Source organism: Chlamydotis macqueenii, chromosome 15, assembly GCF_036417535.1.
Source record: "Chlamydotis macqueenii isolate bChlMac1 chromosome 15, bChlMac1.mat, whole genome shotgun sequence".
NCBI lineage: Eukaryota > Metazoa > Chordata > Aves > Otidiformes > Otididae > Chlamydotis > Chlamydotis macqueenii.
This window is the reverse complement of record NC_141570.1, coordinates 11,487,230-11,502,725: the sequence shown is the minus strand read 5'-3', so window position 1 is coordinate 11,502,725 and position 15,496 is coordinate 11,487,230. Positions and strand designations below refer to the sequence as shown.

Genomic DNA, 15,496 nt, shown 5'->3' with positions numbered 1-15,496 from the left:
AAGTTATTTCAGTTTCACAAATAGGTAATTTTGGCAGTTTTTACTTTGACATTCACAGAATCATAGAACGGTCTGGGTTGGAAGGGACCTTAGAGATCACCTCGTTCCAACCCCCGTGCAGGGACACTTTCTGCCAGATCAGGTTGCTCAGAGCCCCGTCCAGCCTGGCCCTGAACACTTCCACGGATGGGGCATCCACAGCTCCTCTGGGCAACCTGTGCCAGTGCCTCACCACCACCAATTCAGAAGAACTTACAGGGAAAATACAAATTCAAACCTGGTTTCAGGTAATTAATTTTTGACAATTTGGTATCAACTCTGGAGTAACCACTACTGATGTGAAAACAAGATCAAATTTCACTGTTTTTTTTGTTTTGCTCATTACAGTCATCTTTTCACTTGCCATACTACTCTCTAATCTTGCTGCCACTCCTGTTCGATGTACTATAATAATAATAATACTCCCTTCTAATCTAACCACACATCTGGTAAGTCATAAATAGCATCCTGTCACCATTTTTCACTTTCTATGTACTACTGAAGTATCTGGCCAGTATCTTGAAGGCTCCACTTAACTCCACATTTATTGTTTAATTTTTGATTACTTTCCATGTAATTCTCCTTTTGCTTTAGACCTTTAAAGATTCTGCTATTCCCATGCCAATATGACCAGCTACCTTTTGTTTACCAGTGACTACCTGCCTCTTCATTCAACTTTCTCCTCAGTTTTAAGATACTTAACAAGTAGCAGGCCAGCAGTAAAAATTTGAAACTAGCTCCAAAGCCCTCAACTACCTTCAGCTACACTGCTCTGAGCCTGGACCATGTTCTCTAAGTTGCTGCAAGATATCCACTGTATCCTTCTTTTCAATTTAGATAGAGAAATATTATTCTATGCATTATAACATAAGAGCATTCAGTAATAAAAGATGTAACATCAAACACACTAAAAATAATTATTTGATCTAATAGAAACATCTTGTGCTGGTATTTCCAGTTCAAAAGCTAGGCTCGAGTAAAACTAGATAAAGTAAGACTGCACATACATACAAAATACAGATCAAGTTTATCTCTGAAATGAAGACAGTTGTACTTTTCATTTCATATTTACTATTCAGCATTTCATTAAATTCTCACACCAGACCAAAACAGTTTTGTTTTTTTTTTTTTTCTTTCTAGATTTTCAGATTTGGAATACCTACCATTATTAAGTAATAATTGAAAAATAATTAAAAGACATGCTCCTGAATTTTTAAAGCCATCTGTAAAAACTGAAAACTGTTAAAGGTATTAAACACAAATCTGTGTTGTTATTTTAAGATTTCAAAAGTTAAGAGGCTTAAGGAAGTAAAATACAATTTAAAAAACCCACAAAAACCAAACATAAATCACAGTCACAAAATATCTAGAAATAAAAACTTTCTGGAAGTTCAAGTTACTTGGAATAGAAATCTACTGAGCGTCACTCAGCAGAGAAACCCTCCTCGTGCTCAGGAAATCCTGTGGCCTAAAAAAAATTGAGACAAAGTACCAGGAGCAGAAAGGAGAAGGAAATTTGTATCTCCACACTCTGATCTTAATTTTTCCTAAGCATCCTTTTAGGTCTCTGGCATTTTTGTTTGTTTTTCCAGAGTGTGTTTCCAGGGGGCTGGGATGGAGACGGGATACGGGGCTGGACGGGATCCTCAACAAGAACATGGATGTCTGTTCTGTGTTGTGGAATCTTTTGTACTTACAGACTTAGGGCAAAATGGAAATATAATTATTGATGTAAGAATTATATTGATATACCTTCCTGAACAATTTATTTTAATGCTATGCTCATTTGAATTTACTTCCATGTTTACTTACGCTGCTAAAATTAAAAAACCCTGCATTTTCTGAAGATGGACTCCATCTTGCACATCATCACAACAGGTAAATGTATACGGTGAGGCATGTTGTGCCACATTCAGTAACTCGCAAATAAATCAGAACTGCGATCGTTGGGTTGGCTGGCATTTTTGGTTTTTGGCTTTTTTTTCCCCTCCTACAGCTCATCAAGGAAATCGAGTATTGACAGATTTGGCCAAAACCACTTCAGAGCTCTACCCTGAAAACACACATACTTTTCAAAATAAATTTAAAACAATTTAAAAGTTGGTTTCAGAGGACAAGGGGAAGGGCTAGTCTCTGCTGAAAACTGGGCAGTGTCTCACAAAATTCTGGGATATTTTAGTATACAGGACAGCTGAGCAAACACCAGCATCACTATTAATATACAAATGTCTTCTGTAATATCAAATGTTAGATACACAGTATGTTTTTTTTTTCGTCACAAGCAATTTAGTTTAGATTTTACCAACTCCTTCAATGCATCAGGCAGTCAAGAAACACACATTTTGGGGTTCATTTCTTTCAAAGCAAATTACATTTGTTATATGAAACTTAGTTCTTACAAACATGATGCTATTGCTTGATTAACTACTAAAGGATAGAGTAAATTACAATTCACAATGTTGACTATAGTCGCACTTTTCAAAATTACATTAAGTTTTCCATTCATAAGCTTACTTGCAAACTTAATTTTCTTATTTCAAGCATTTGTATAGCGGATTCCATACCCAGGGTAGATCCAACAAGTGACTGATTTTGATCCAGGACATAGTGCACTTCTTCTTTCAGGTCAACAATGGCAGCAAATTCCTTAAGATGGGTAGATCTTGATGCTCCTAGTCTCTCTGCATATATCCAAAAAAGATTTGAATCCAGTAGATAGAGATTCAAGGTTTTGTTGGTCCTGCAGCTCAGACCAGTAATGTTAGTGCCACTAATATGAAGGTCAGGAATAAAACAATTCCTGTCCTCAATGTGAGGAATAGAACGTTGGGTGTTATCTTTCTTCCCATGGGAAGAAAATGCTACTTTGGGAGTCTGAAAGATGGTCTTCTCAGAACTAATGAAACTTAAAAAATGCCTGTTTACCGTCCTGCAACATGCAGTGTAATAGCTAAAGGGACTATAGAAACTTAAGAAATTGCTGCATTCTATGGTATTTGATATAACCTGAAAAAAGGTATGTTCCTGGAGGTAGAAAGAGTCCAAAGCTGCTTCTATCTCTAAAAAGTTACAGTGTGGCACATGGACTTTATTTGGTTTGACACCAAGTGTCTGGTTAATGCAAAGCTCACAGACATTGTGAGTTCTAGATATTGAATGCCACTGTGGAAGCACCACTGTGTTACAGCACGGGTACTTGGTTATTGAAAATGTTTCTGATAATTTCGTATATGCATCTGGTGCAGAGGAATCAAAAGCTGGTGAATCAGTGTCTCCTAAGTGTTGAAGATCTGGCTCGGCTGCCTGGCTTTTATTACAGCTGTGGTATTCCAAGGCCACTTTGGTAATCTACAGGGAAGGAGGGGGGGAAAAAAAAAAAAAAAAAGCAAAATTAATTGTACATAGTTCACTCAAATACAGTTATCTGTTGCAGGTTTAACAACATATATGCAATTAGAGGTGGAATTTCAGAAACAAAGTTCACTACTCTTCTTCATTCTTACAAAAAAAAATTGCAGGAGGCTCTGACTTGATAACAAGGTTAAATTTTCAGATATTTCAGCCTGTAAGAATTAAGTGTACACACCAACAAAAAGCTACTTTAAAACTTCTTCAGTCCACTACACTGACCTCAAGGTCCTCATTGCATCATATTTATCAGAATCCAATAACACTACATTTTAAGGTTAAATCCCACTGTATGAAGCATTAATCAGTACAGGTTGCTGAATTTCTGCTATTTTCCAATACGAAGAGAAAATAAATTAAAGCATTCCCATATGAAAAGGGAATAGAAATTTTTCCTGGTATAGGCAGTCCACAGATTTTGTAACAATCACTAACAGTGTTGAAGCAATGTTAGTATTCTCCCAGCCACATAGTTGCAAAACTGCAGGTGTACTTTGGAAACAGTAATGCCTGACTTATTGGGAAAAGAAAGAAAAAAGGGAAAAAAGCTTCCTCTCAGCACAAACATTCCTGTGCTGCATCACCATTTTGTTTTTCACAACCAAGGGGAAACAAGCAGCAAAAAAGACATGTGTATGGACCATAGAAGGAATTCCCTTTCTAGGAGACAAATAATAGAATATACAAGAAAGGAAAATGGAAGAGGAAGTTTCCCTTCATCCTCATCTATCACATTAAACATAACCAAAATACAGAACATACACACATAGCTTACACAAGAACACTCTGATAGGAATCATTACAATTATCAAAAGGATGTTGAAGTGACACATCTAGGAGGAGCACTGCGTCACAGGACCATCAGTATTAAGATGTGGTCTATAGCAACAGTTTGTTACAGTCTTTAAGATTTTATTGTTACATGTTTTCATCTTGAAAATGCTCAATTAAATACTGAAAAGAAACTTGATCCCTCCTACTATAATCTAGCCTGAAGGTTTTGGCTACTTACATAGAGAAACATGAGAAGAAATTATGAACAGAAAACTAGATTTGGGGTAAGTAATCTCATATCAGTGAGCTATTATCAGAAAAAATGTCTCTCCAAGAGCTTTCAATATACAACTTGACAGCCTTGTTCTCTGCAACTGCCTTACAGCCAAGTGGTTTCATTGCTGCAGTAAACCTCTCTTCCTATGGTAAACAAGTTGCATAATATCTATCAAACTGAAGCTATGCAAGATCAACTGGAATATTTTGTATCTCATTTCACATTTTGATATAGATAAATACCGTTATTTAGCAGAATGAAATCTGAAACAGAACATCTTCTGTTGCACTGATTTTCTCTACGTAAGTAGTATCTCTTACTACAATGTTTAATCTGTGACAAGCATCACTGAATTAAGTCTGCCAAAAGTAAGGCAGGTTAGTACAAGAATAATCATAGTTCTTTTTCAGTCTTTCTGCAAAGATTTCCCCAACCCTCCCTTGTAGCAGTCCAGCTTTTATTGTGTCTACTTCTAGTCTGACTAAATACTGTATCGTAAGTTATTTTCTTTTTTTTTCCTCACTGCTTCAGACACTGAAATATAAATTAGGCCTCCTTGTGGAAACAAGACATTCCAGGACACAGGTGCCACATATGCAAGTCAGCATTGCCACCAAAACTTAGCCTTGCTTTTCATCTTCTTGTTCCACACTGTCCTTAGTGCTGTGTGATACCACTGCAATGTGCAGCTGTGTGATATAATAAATGGGACATTGGGTTTTAGCTGAAAAATAGCCCAGAGTAAAAAATATTTTTCAGCCAATTTAGTTTCCCTATCTCATTTACCGCACAGCTACAAAAACTCCTGTCCTAGGCAGTTCAGAAATAAAAATAATGGCAGAGGTAGAGAAAATTGGAAAGCGACTAAGGAACACACAAGATGTAAAAATCAGATTAGTTCTGAGTAGCTTTTCAAACTGGGCTGTACGTCAAATAACACCATCTGGTTTAATAAAAGGTCCATTTGTCCTTGTGTAACCACCTCTGGAAAGACAGGAGAGGAGAAACAGAACGGGGTGGACAAAACACAAGTCCTGCAATACTTATACGTTCTTGCTCTTTCATTTGAACTATGTCAGGTGGAACAGAAGAAAAAGGATCTTTATCTCTCATACAGCACTCACTCCAAAAAGAAGGAAGTCAAGGAAATGAGTTAGGTGCTTGTTCTAAACTGCTGACACGAGAGAAAAGTGTATTGTGTGGGATGCAAATCAGCGTAAGGGAGTTGTGATAATAAGGCTGGAGAAAACGTGTTTTTAAACAAAACTGAATACTTGGAACATAAAATAAAATATCTGTCACAATTAAGCTCAGAACCCACACTAGAGTTCTCAAGTTCCAGTATTTTTGAAGTAAAAAAATAATTATTTCACTTACTTCATCTAAAAGAGGATGAATTTCTGCTAAGGGATTGAAAGGTATAAATATGAGAAGTGCTGGTCCTTTCTTCAGCTCATTGTTTAGAAGAAGGCTTTTTCCACCATGTGGTCTCAGCCAGCGTATAAGCATCTCTCGATTTTCTAGAGCCCACTTGCAAATGTTCTCAGCAGTATAGTTCATGACGTCATCTGGATAGATCTTGAACAGGGAAAAAACAATTATTTGTTCTCACTTGGTTCAGTAATGAGTGTAGTTCTCAAATATGGCATGCTTTGTTACTGTAATGCCTAAAACTCTCTTTCTAGTGTTTCATATACCCTTTCCCTTTCAGAAATTCTTTCCAAATGCTCATCAGATGATAGTAACACACACAGTCTGTCAGGCAAAAAATATTCTACCTGGGAAGCTCCTCTTTCTTTTACTACATCTTTACTTTTTCTCACTAGTATAAATTTTCTTTATAAGTGAAAGAGCTCAGTCTCTAAGTTGGTATCGTATCTTCAGCAGGGCCTGTTGTGAAAGGATGAGGGGTAACAGTTTTAAAACAGAAGGAGGTAGATTCAGACTAGACATCAGGAAAATTTTTTTACACTGAGGATGGTAGAACACTGGCATAGGTTGCCCAGAGAGGTGGTGGAGGCCCCCATCCCTGGAAATATTCCAGGCCAGGTTGGATGAGGCTCTGAGCAACCTGATCCGGTTGGAGATGTCCCTGTGATTCTATAAATATATCTTGATTTACATCATATTAGAAAACTTTTTCCCACTACTCATTCCATATCAAGTTATTTTAAATTAGTCTTTTAAGACCTCAACATTAAGATGTCATTTAAAACTGGTACTTTCTGTTACTGAATGCAGGGAAAAGAAACACATAATAAAAAGTGCTCCCAGCTTCTAGGGTCATTTTAATAAATTAAGGCAAGTTTATCTTAAATCACTTGTACAGACAAAAAGAGTTTTATGTATTTGCCAGTAATTTAACCTGAAAAAAAAAATCCATGTTTTCCGTATTCTCAGTTGAATAAAATACACCTTACAATACTTATCTTCACAGAGCTTCCACTCATGATAGCAGTGTGGATAGATAAGGACTCTATCCCAAACAGCAAATCTGAAAGTTAGTATTTTCAGTCTTGGTCTTCCAAAAACAAGGCACATGGATTATGAGTTACTATAAATTTTCTATTAAATTAATCTGCACTATTCTTCTAATCAGTGTCATTTCATACCTTTAAAATGAAATGCAATTTTTCACTATTCCTACCATCTCTCCACAAAATCTCTTTGTCCATATCCTCATACAAGTAGCCTTCTAATTCTGACCCACTGATGAGGCAGAAACTTTAGGAAAAAGTCTTTGTGCAATCATTTCTGAGGTGCTTGGGTTTTCTGAGTTTTGTTTTGATACAGATGATCAACTTGGGTCTTAGTTACTGTTTGGAAGAGCTGATGACTGGTGAAAATGTTTATTACTGTACAAAAATACCATTCTTAAACATCCTGTGTCCTACAGCTCTGTCAATGGTCTGCTACAACAGAGCTTCAGTCTCTAGATGCTGTCTCAGAGGCACTACAACATAAATACAATACTCACAAGAGATGTGTTGGCATGTCTGTGCAAATACACGCTGCCAGAACGCACCAATGAGATCTGCTCTGCAACACGTTTATCTGTGATCACTCCAAAGCGTATTGTTCCAAGGTAGTCTGAAAGGGCAAATTTTCAGTTTTTAAATACAATTATACACACCAAACTTCTCTCCTGAAAGCCTTAGAACACCTTCAAACCAAAACACAGAACATTGCTGTGTAAAGGCACAGAAACCTAACCGAACAGCAACTGCCAGTATTGGTGATTAAGTGAAGAAGAAAAATGAAAGAAGAAAGAAAGAAGAAGAAAGAGCAGACCAGAACAAACGTGTTCCTCTTCTGCACTCAAGGTACAGAGAATGTTAACATGAATTGCCCAGTTTCTTGATTTGCTTACTAAATACAGAATCTGGTATCACAGATGCACCTGGCTACATGCTATGGCATCTCAAAACCAAAGACAAGCTATACATATAAGGAAAAGGTATGAACATTGACTGTTTAGATGATGTACACTTACAGTAAATATATATTATATAATACACAGGATAGTATTTCTATATTTATAAATACGTACACACAAGGATAGAAAGCTTCTCATCTTTATGTTGCAAAGAACTATCCCAACATATAAACAGGGACATTACAGAATAAAATATAGCAGAACAGGCTCTATATCATATACCAAGTCAGTGGCACAGTAAAAAATCAGAATGGGATCAATTTCCTTCATTTGCTGATGGGAAGAAATATCCATAAAATGTGTTAATCCTTTAAGAAAGTTCTATCCAGAATTGATGAACCAAAAAAGGTATTAATCATATACAAAGTTTGCACATTTAAATGCAACACTTTTTGTATTTTAGATTATTAATGCAAAAAAAACAGGGGGAGAAAGCCCTTCTCATCACGCTTCCTTGCACCAACTATGTTAACTCCATCCAGGAAAGCACTGTCTTGAATTCAGTTACTAAGTACTGACAAAGTCAAATTAATCTTAATGCCTCTGAACCAGACATTTCAAACATTGCACAAGACAAACACTCCTGGATTCAACTTAAATATGTGCTAGTCTAATGATGACTCTATATGGGAGTCATTTAGCTACACATTTAGGTTTTTGAGGAAACTGTATCTTAATGCATTCGTAAATAGCAGCCTGCCATATACTTTATTCCATGATAGCCAATCAAATACACCTTTCATGTAAGCAATCCTCGCACCCTAATAAAGGACAGTCTCATAATTAGACCAGCATCAAGAAACACTCAAAAGGGATCAATTCCCAAGTTACAAAATATTGCAAAAAAACTACTGAAGCTCATATACATAACTCATTCACAGATGCCTTTAATTATGAAAATGAAGCTTTTACCTTTCTTTAATGAATGTAATGCTGACTTGAAGAATGTTAAATAACCAGGCGGTTGAGGTGAAGCATTGAACTCAAAATATCCTAGAACTCCAGGCTGAAATAATAAGAATTAAACTATTTTCAAGTATAAATATATGGGGCACAGCAATTACTTGCCTACAGTAAAACACAACAGGTTTAAAAAAGACAATGTTTACTGAAGAACAGTCACTTTATGCTGCAAGAAGAATTTTAATATTAAAATATTGAATTGAAATCAGTTTTCAAGTTATCACTCAAAAGCTATGTATGACAGAGGGTTTCTATGGCTGTAGATGCCCAAGTTTCAAACCTCTGTTTCCCATGTTAGCTATTAAAGTTCACTAAAAGCAATTAATATTTGCTTTGCAACTATTTTATGAGTCAGTTCCAGCACAAGCGTAAGAACCATAAGCATCACAAAGACTTCTTTTAGAATTGGAATATCAAATGTGATTTTTCAGAGTATAAACAACTTAAAAAGTAACACTTTAATTGTTCACCATGTTGCACATAATTGGCAACTACATATGAATTCACACATTTTGCGCACAAATACCTGAACTGCTATAAGCCAACTTATCATCCCATCATTAAGCTGTCAGTCATTCTAAATTCTTTCCGTATGTGCTGCAGGAGTCACTGAGAGATCAGCTGCACAAAAATAACGAAAAAGCCCCATATCCCACCTGCATATCCATAAAGTTCTTCAAATTGCCAAACAGACAATTCAAAATTTAAAAGACTCATGCCTAAATAGGCCTATGGACTCTGCCAGGTAGGAAGCCTGAATGGCTTCACATTGAACTCAGGAAGAGAATCTGGGAGAAGCTGACTTGGAACAGAGGTTCATAGTCTTTACACTTCTCTTGTTTCAAAATTCCAGTTAAGGAATTCCTTAGCCCCCCCCCCCACTAAACAAAACCACGACAGTTTTGGTTTTAAATTTTGCAAAATATAATCCATTAAACATTATTATTAATTATGGTTTTCAACACATCACTCAAATGGCTTAATAAACTTTCAGGACAGAGTAAGTGACAGAATTTGGTTATTTTGTGTTATTTGTCTCCCAGTTCCACCAGTGCATACAGAAGGAGCATTGGATACACAAAGCAAGAGCACTTTAGGGAGTGCTCTGGAACAAAACATTCCAGACTCACCAATCACTCATTTGTGTGGCAAATATATTCCCACATAAGTATTTTCACTTGGTATTTTGGAGGCTGCTTTATTTTGGTTTTGAGTTTGACGTACAAGATTTTAAATTTCGTTTTCAAACATGAACATATATTTTACCTGTTACTGTCAGCAGTGATATGAATTCAGTTATTCCTATCAGCCGTACGAATTGATCTAATTCAGTGTGAATTAGTGATCTCGGGATGTTCACCAGTAACAACATTGCCTATTCCAACTAACGATCTGCTCTTTTTAGGTAGGAATTATCTTTCATGAACAAATGCTACACCTAAGACTCTTGTTCATAAAGATTCCTTATGAGGTATCCCAAGAAAATCACCAATAATAAAAATGAGATACAAGCAAGCAGTGAAATTTCTGCAATAAAAATTGTCAAGAGGGAAATTAAAATATAGATAAAATAGAAGTGAAAAAAATACAGCAAGATAATAGCACTTTTTCTTCTTTTAAACAATAAACAGGCTAGTAATTACTGTTCACCTTTTTCTCCTAGTACCAAATTAAGACAGTGTAAAGAAACAATCTCATATAAAAAACTTTTAAAGCATTTGAGTGAACCAAAATAAGGAGACAGATGAGATAAAAAATTTATTTTCCTATTTCCTAGGACCATTTTTAAATACCACTACTGTACGGAGCAAACTTACAGCACAAAATAGTAAATGAAAGAAGAGTCAAAAGTGAGTAAAATATGACAAGAAGCCAAGAGTCAGAGCTAGAAATAAAGTCAGTAACAAAGGTAATGTTCTGATTCTGACTCCAGTTCTATTGTACACTAATAGCAGCTTAAGACTTCCAGATTGTGAAGAATAAGATGTTTTCAGGAGGCATTTTTGGGAAATGTTTTTTCAATAACACAAAAATGCAGTGGGAGAATATATACTAATTGTAGTGTAGCCTATTTCTTGCTTGGTCTCTACACCAGAGGAATGGAGAGTGATGTGTGTTGTCAATTAAACCAAACAAATATGAGACTTGATAAGAATCTCAACCATCACTGAACAGCAAGTTGATAGAAACTTTAAGAATTAACAGTTAACACTCACTTCAGCTGAGTAATTTTTATTGCATAACAGCCAGCATGTTTTTTTTACTGAACCATGCCTCAAGTCTATCACAGTTCTTTGAAGGAATGAGCAGGCATGTAGACGAGTGATCTGCTCAATGCAGCATACTGTAATTCTCCAAAAGCCTACAAGTTGCCAAACACACTGGAAGAAAGTAAGGTGATAAGGAATAACACAGAAGGTCCTTTTCTAAATTAACAGAAAAGACAGAAAACAGGTAGAAGTTATTGTTTTTCCACAGTCAAAGACAGCCAGCTAGGATGCATACTGAAGCTCATGTAGTTCAACATTTCTATAAACATTTTAGAAAAGGGTGAGGAACACAATTTCCAAAGTTATTGGGAATCATCAAAACTACAGCTGACTCATAAGAGTTGCAGAAAGACAGTATTAAACGACGGTGCGATGAAAGAGCTCTGAAATTCCAAGACCAGTAAGTGCAAAGTACCGGGAACAGAGAACTAAAAAAACCTATAGCTACTGATTAGCTTTTACAATTAGATAAATGCTTTTATTATTCAATTAAGTTATTTCTACACTGATTTGTATTTAATTATTTTTATGTTTTGGCTATATTGCATTGAGGTAAGGGAGATGACTTCCCCACCCCCAGAATCTCAGACTTGTGCAGGCAGGCAATTTCTGCCTCATTTTATCCGTGAACACAGGAAAGAAAACAGCAAGAGGAAAGGAATGTGTTCTCTGGGGAACAGAAGAACCAGTATTACATACTACTAATTCTATACTGCAGAAATGCAAAGAAGCAACTGTTGGTTGATATTAGATTAATTAAATTTACAAGTAAAAGTCTCTTCATTTTCTCATGATGTTAGAAACATTGCGTATCCAGAACTGAAAGCAAATTCTCACATCATCGTTTAACACGGGCACCGCAATACCCTACACGACAGCAAGCTATTAAGTCAAATCCACTTCTGGGTCAGATTCTACAAAGCTGGTTAATGCTCAGGAACCATTTCCACAGAAATAGAGCAAAGAAGAAAGCTGACATCTTGTTAAGACACACGTCAGCTACCTCCCAAAGAGACCAACTCTTCCCCACCTCTCCTGAAGCCAGAAAATGAGAAGCCCCCTGGGTACATTTAATTTTTGTAAGTGAACGAAGCTTTTTGTCTAACTACAGAAGCTGCATGTTCTCTTCCTCTGTGCCTCAGAAGGATGAGGCCATTTCTACCAGCTGGGTTAGTCAGGTGAGAAACGAGACGTGCCAGTTTGGATCAAAATGAAACTGTTCCATCTCCGACGTTAAGAAAACAAAAGAAGTCTGATTATAGGTACCTACAGGTACTTGGAGTTGTGGTAGGACCTGTATATCTTTCTCCTCATGTAACTTAGATCTTCCTATACATTCCAAGATTTTAACTGCTTTTCAAATGAGATGTCTTCCTTGCTCTCAAAAATGAAATTCTAAGTCTTACTCAGTCCTAGTTTTGCACTAGCATTATTCCACAATCACAAAAAAAAAAACCCCTTAAATAGTATCAGAAAATGCAGAATCTTAACTTTTGAGCCGTCAACCAGATTTTTTTTCATGGGGTTTGGGCGCCCCCCTGTGAGATCAACACAGCATCTCAGGATATTCATGTTTTGCTTGAGGAATGGACATAACACCATGTAACTAACACCACTTGCTCTTACATTTAGCTGGACTCTGTTCATTAGTATTTTTTAAGAAATAAAAACATGCTAATTAACACCTGAATACAAGATAAAATACTGCCAGATATCAGTATCTCTTGGTGTGGTTCAACTTACAAAAAGTGCCTGGAATGTTTATCTTGGTATGTTTACAGTACTTGTTACTTCAGGCGTGCTAATACATTTAATAATTTCAATACTCAATTGAGTGTGGGTACAGCTCCTGGTTTTCTTTGTTAGATGTTTCTTCTGTCAAAAGCTGGCTACTGGAATTTGAACACAAGATTAAGGCATCATAAGTTTCACAACTCTGGGCTTGAAGTCTTGGCTGTCAGTAAATTGACAGGCAACAATAAGATGCCCTTGAAACAAGAAAAGAAGGGTGCAGTAGCTCTTTTAAATGTGAAAACACATGCTGAGCAGAACTTCAGCTCAAGATGGCTCCAGAGCTGGACGCAGTACTGCAAGTGGGGGTCTCACCAGAGCAGAGTAGAGGGGCAAAATCACCTCTCTCGACCTTCTGGCCACGCTGCTTTTGATGCGGCTGGCTTTCCGGGCTGCAAGCACGCACTGCCAGCTCATGATGAGCTTCTCATCCACCAGCACTCACAAGTCCTTCTCCTCAGGGCTGCTCTTGATCCATTCTCCACCCAGCCTGTGTTTGTGCTTGGGATTGCCCTCACCCATGTGCAGGACCTTGCACTTGGCCTGGTTGAACTTCATGAGGTTTGCACAGGCCCACCTCTCCAGCCTGTTAAGGTCCCTTATCAACCAACTTTCCTGGGCCCCTCTTCCCTGCAGGGCTTTATCCCATGGCACTTTGCCCAGCAGATCCCTGAAAAGGCCAAAGTCTGCTCTCTGGAAGTCCAGGGTAGAGACCTTGCTGCACACCCTCCTCACTGCCCTAAGGATCTTGAACTCCACCATCTCATGGTCACTCCAGCCAGGTCTGCCCTTGAGCTCCACATTAGAAAACATTAGAAAATGTTCACATTTTTAACCATCTAAAATTATGAAACAACATGTTTATGTCTAGTTTAAAACTAACCCTTCCTTTGCGCCTCTCCCTTTCCATCCATCCTCATAGACAATTCTCTATTTCTTAAGTCTTCTCTGTATCCCAGCTCCTGATGTAGCATTTGCTTTTCTTATGGCACTCACCTGGATTTGCAGTAGCCAATGCCCTGTTCCCTGAACCGATCTTACAGCATGAGCTGGCTGTTATTGTTGTATCCCCTTCTCCTCCTCTTGCTTAACTTTACAGAGGCAAAGCACTGAGCACCTAGTGCAGCAGTATGTGAAATAACCTCAACCTTAAAAGACTGCAAGGCAGCATGACAGATCAGACTATATTCTTAATCCATTTCAGAAAAAAAGAACCAAAACGATGAACTTAAACAGAAATTGGGCATTTTTTAGGCCCCCCTCACAAAACAAAACCACGACAGAGGCACAGAATTTGAAGCAGAGGAAGTGGGGAAGTTTGAACATAGAAATACATTCAATTGCTAAGCAGTATTTTAAAAGAAAATATTTTCTAGTTCCCCTATAAATGTCTTTTACCTTAGTCTCTTTCCAAGTGCACCTCCTACTGTAAAGCAAATTTAAGCTTAATGACACTATGCTTATTGTGTCTTTTGCAGACTACCAAGAAATAATTCCCAAAACAGAGACCAAAAACCAAGCACAGCTGTTTTCAAATCTCTACAGGAGGAAAAAAAAAACAAAACAACCCAGTTTTATAACGGCAAAACTGAGGCTGTGAAAGGACAACAGAATTGCTTGTGATCACAGCATCAGAGACAGGCACAAAACTCACAACTCCTGACTCACAGCCCCAGCTTAAAACACTGGAAAACTAAACCCACGAATAGCTGCTGAGGGATAAACTGAGGCGTGAACAGCACAGCACCTACCCATGATAACTACCAGCGTGTCCCCTTACGCTGTGGCAGTATTCATTTAACGGCCCAGGTCATGCTCCACCCTGCAGCAGCACCAGCCGTTAGAACTGCGCTAATCCAACAGGAACTCCGCTTCGTACTGAAACACTGGAAACCTCGCGTGTTTGGCCACTACAACAGCATCAATTTATTTTCTATTCTAACAGCTTGGGATTTGGTATGATGACATTATTTCTCCATTGTGCACTACAGAAATGAACAGTTATAAAGGGATTATAAATTGTTCCGTTGTAAGCGCATTTTGTCTAATTGGAAGTTATTAACCTGCTAGTATTGCTACCAATCTTGGCACCTCTGAGCGCAACAGACCAAAAACTAATATCATGTAGCAGTGGATTAAAATAATAGACATTAAAGTACACAAAGTGGTTAGGAGCCGTTATTTCAACTGATTTCACATTTGTTTTTGCTTAACAGACTTATCTTGTTAGAAAGGTTTAATATTTCCTTAAAAATTAAAGCAATGATGATGTATTTCTCAAATGCTTTCCCAACTCAGACTGCAAGATTTTTGTGAAAAGATTTCTCCCTTCTTTCCTGTTCATATGTAACTTTTTAGTGAGATAACTTTGATTGCTGTCCCTACATACTAAAGTACCGTAATTTAAAAGCATTGCTAAATCATAAGAGTAACTATACAGGGGACCAATATTGTGAATCTGTCATTTCATATTTTTATGATTTTAACAAATTTACAGGGCACTGATGTCAGGATCCTGGAAATAAACTAGTACTTTGG

At 37.3% G+C, this 15,496-nt stretch overlaps 1 protein-coding gene across 3 annotated transcripts in view; it reads right to left on the bottom strand.

Moving 5' to 3' along the window:
* The window catches only part of TXNDC11 (thioredoxin domain containing 11), a 30,560-nt gene that overhangs the window by 7,627 nt on the left and 7,437 nt on the right, over positions 1-15,496 (bottom strand). For all 3 annotated transcript variants that reach the window (XM_086759962.1, XM_086759960.1, XM_086759961.1), the window contains 4 exons: positions 8,847-8,940; positions 7,476-7,588; positions 5,876-6,076; positions 2,604-3,387 (listed from right to left, as the gene is read on the bottom strand). In XM_086759962.1, coding sequence (XP_086616088.1) covers positions 2,604-3,387; positions 5,876-6,076; positions 7,476-7,588; positions 8,847-8,940 — 1,192 coding nt within the window. The remainder of the gene's footprint in view (positions 1-2,603; positions 3,388-5,875; positions 6,077-7,475; positions 7,589-8,846; positions 8,941-15,496) is intronic.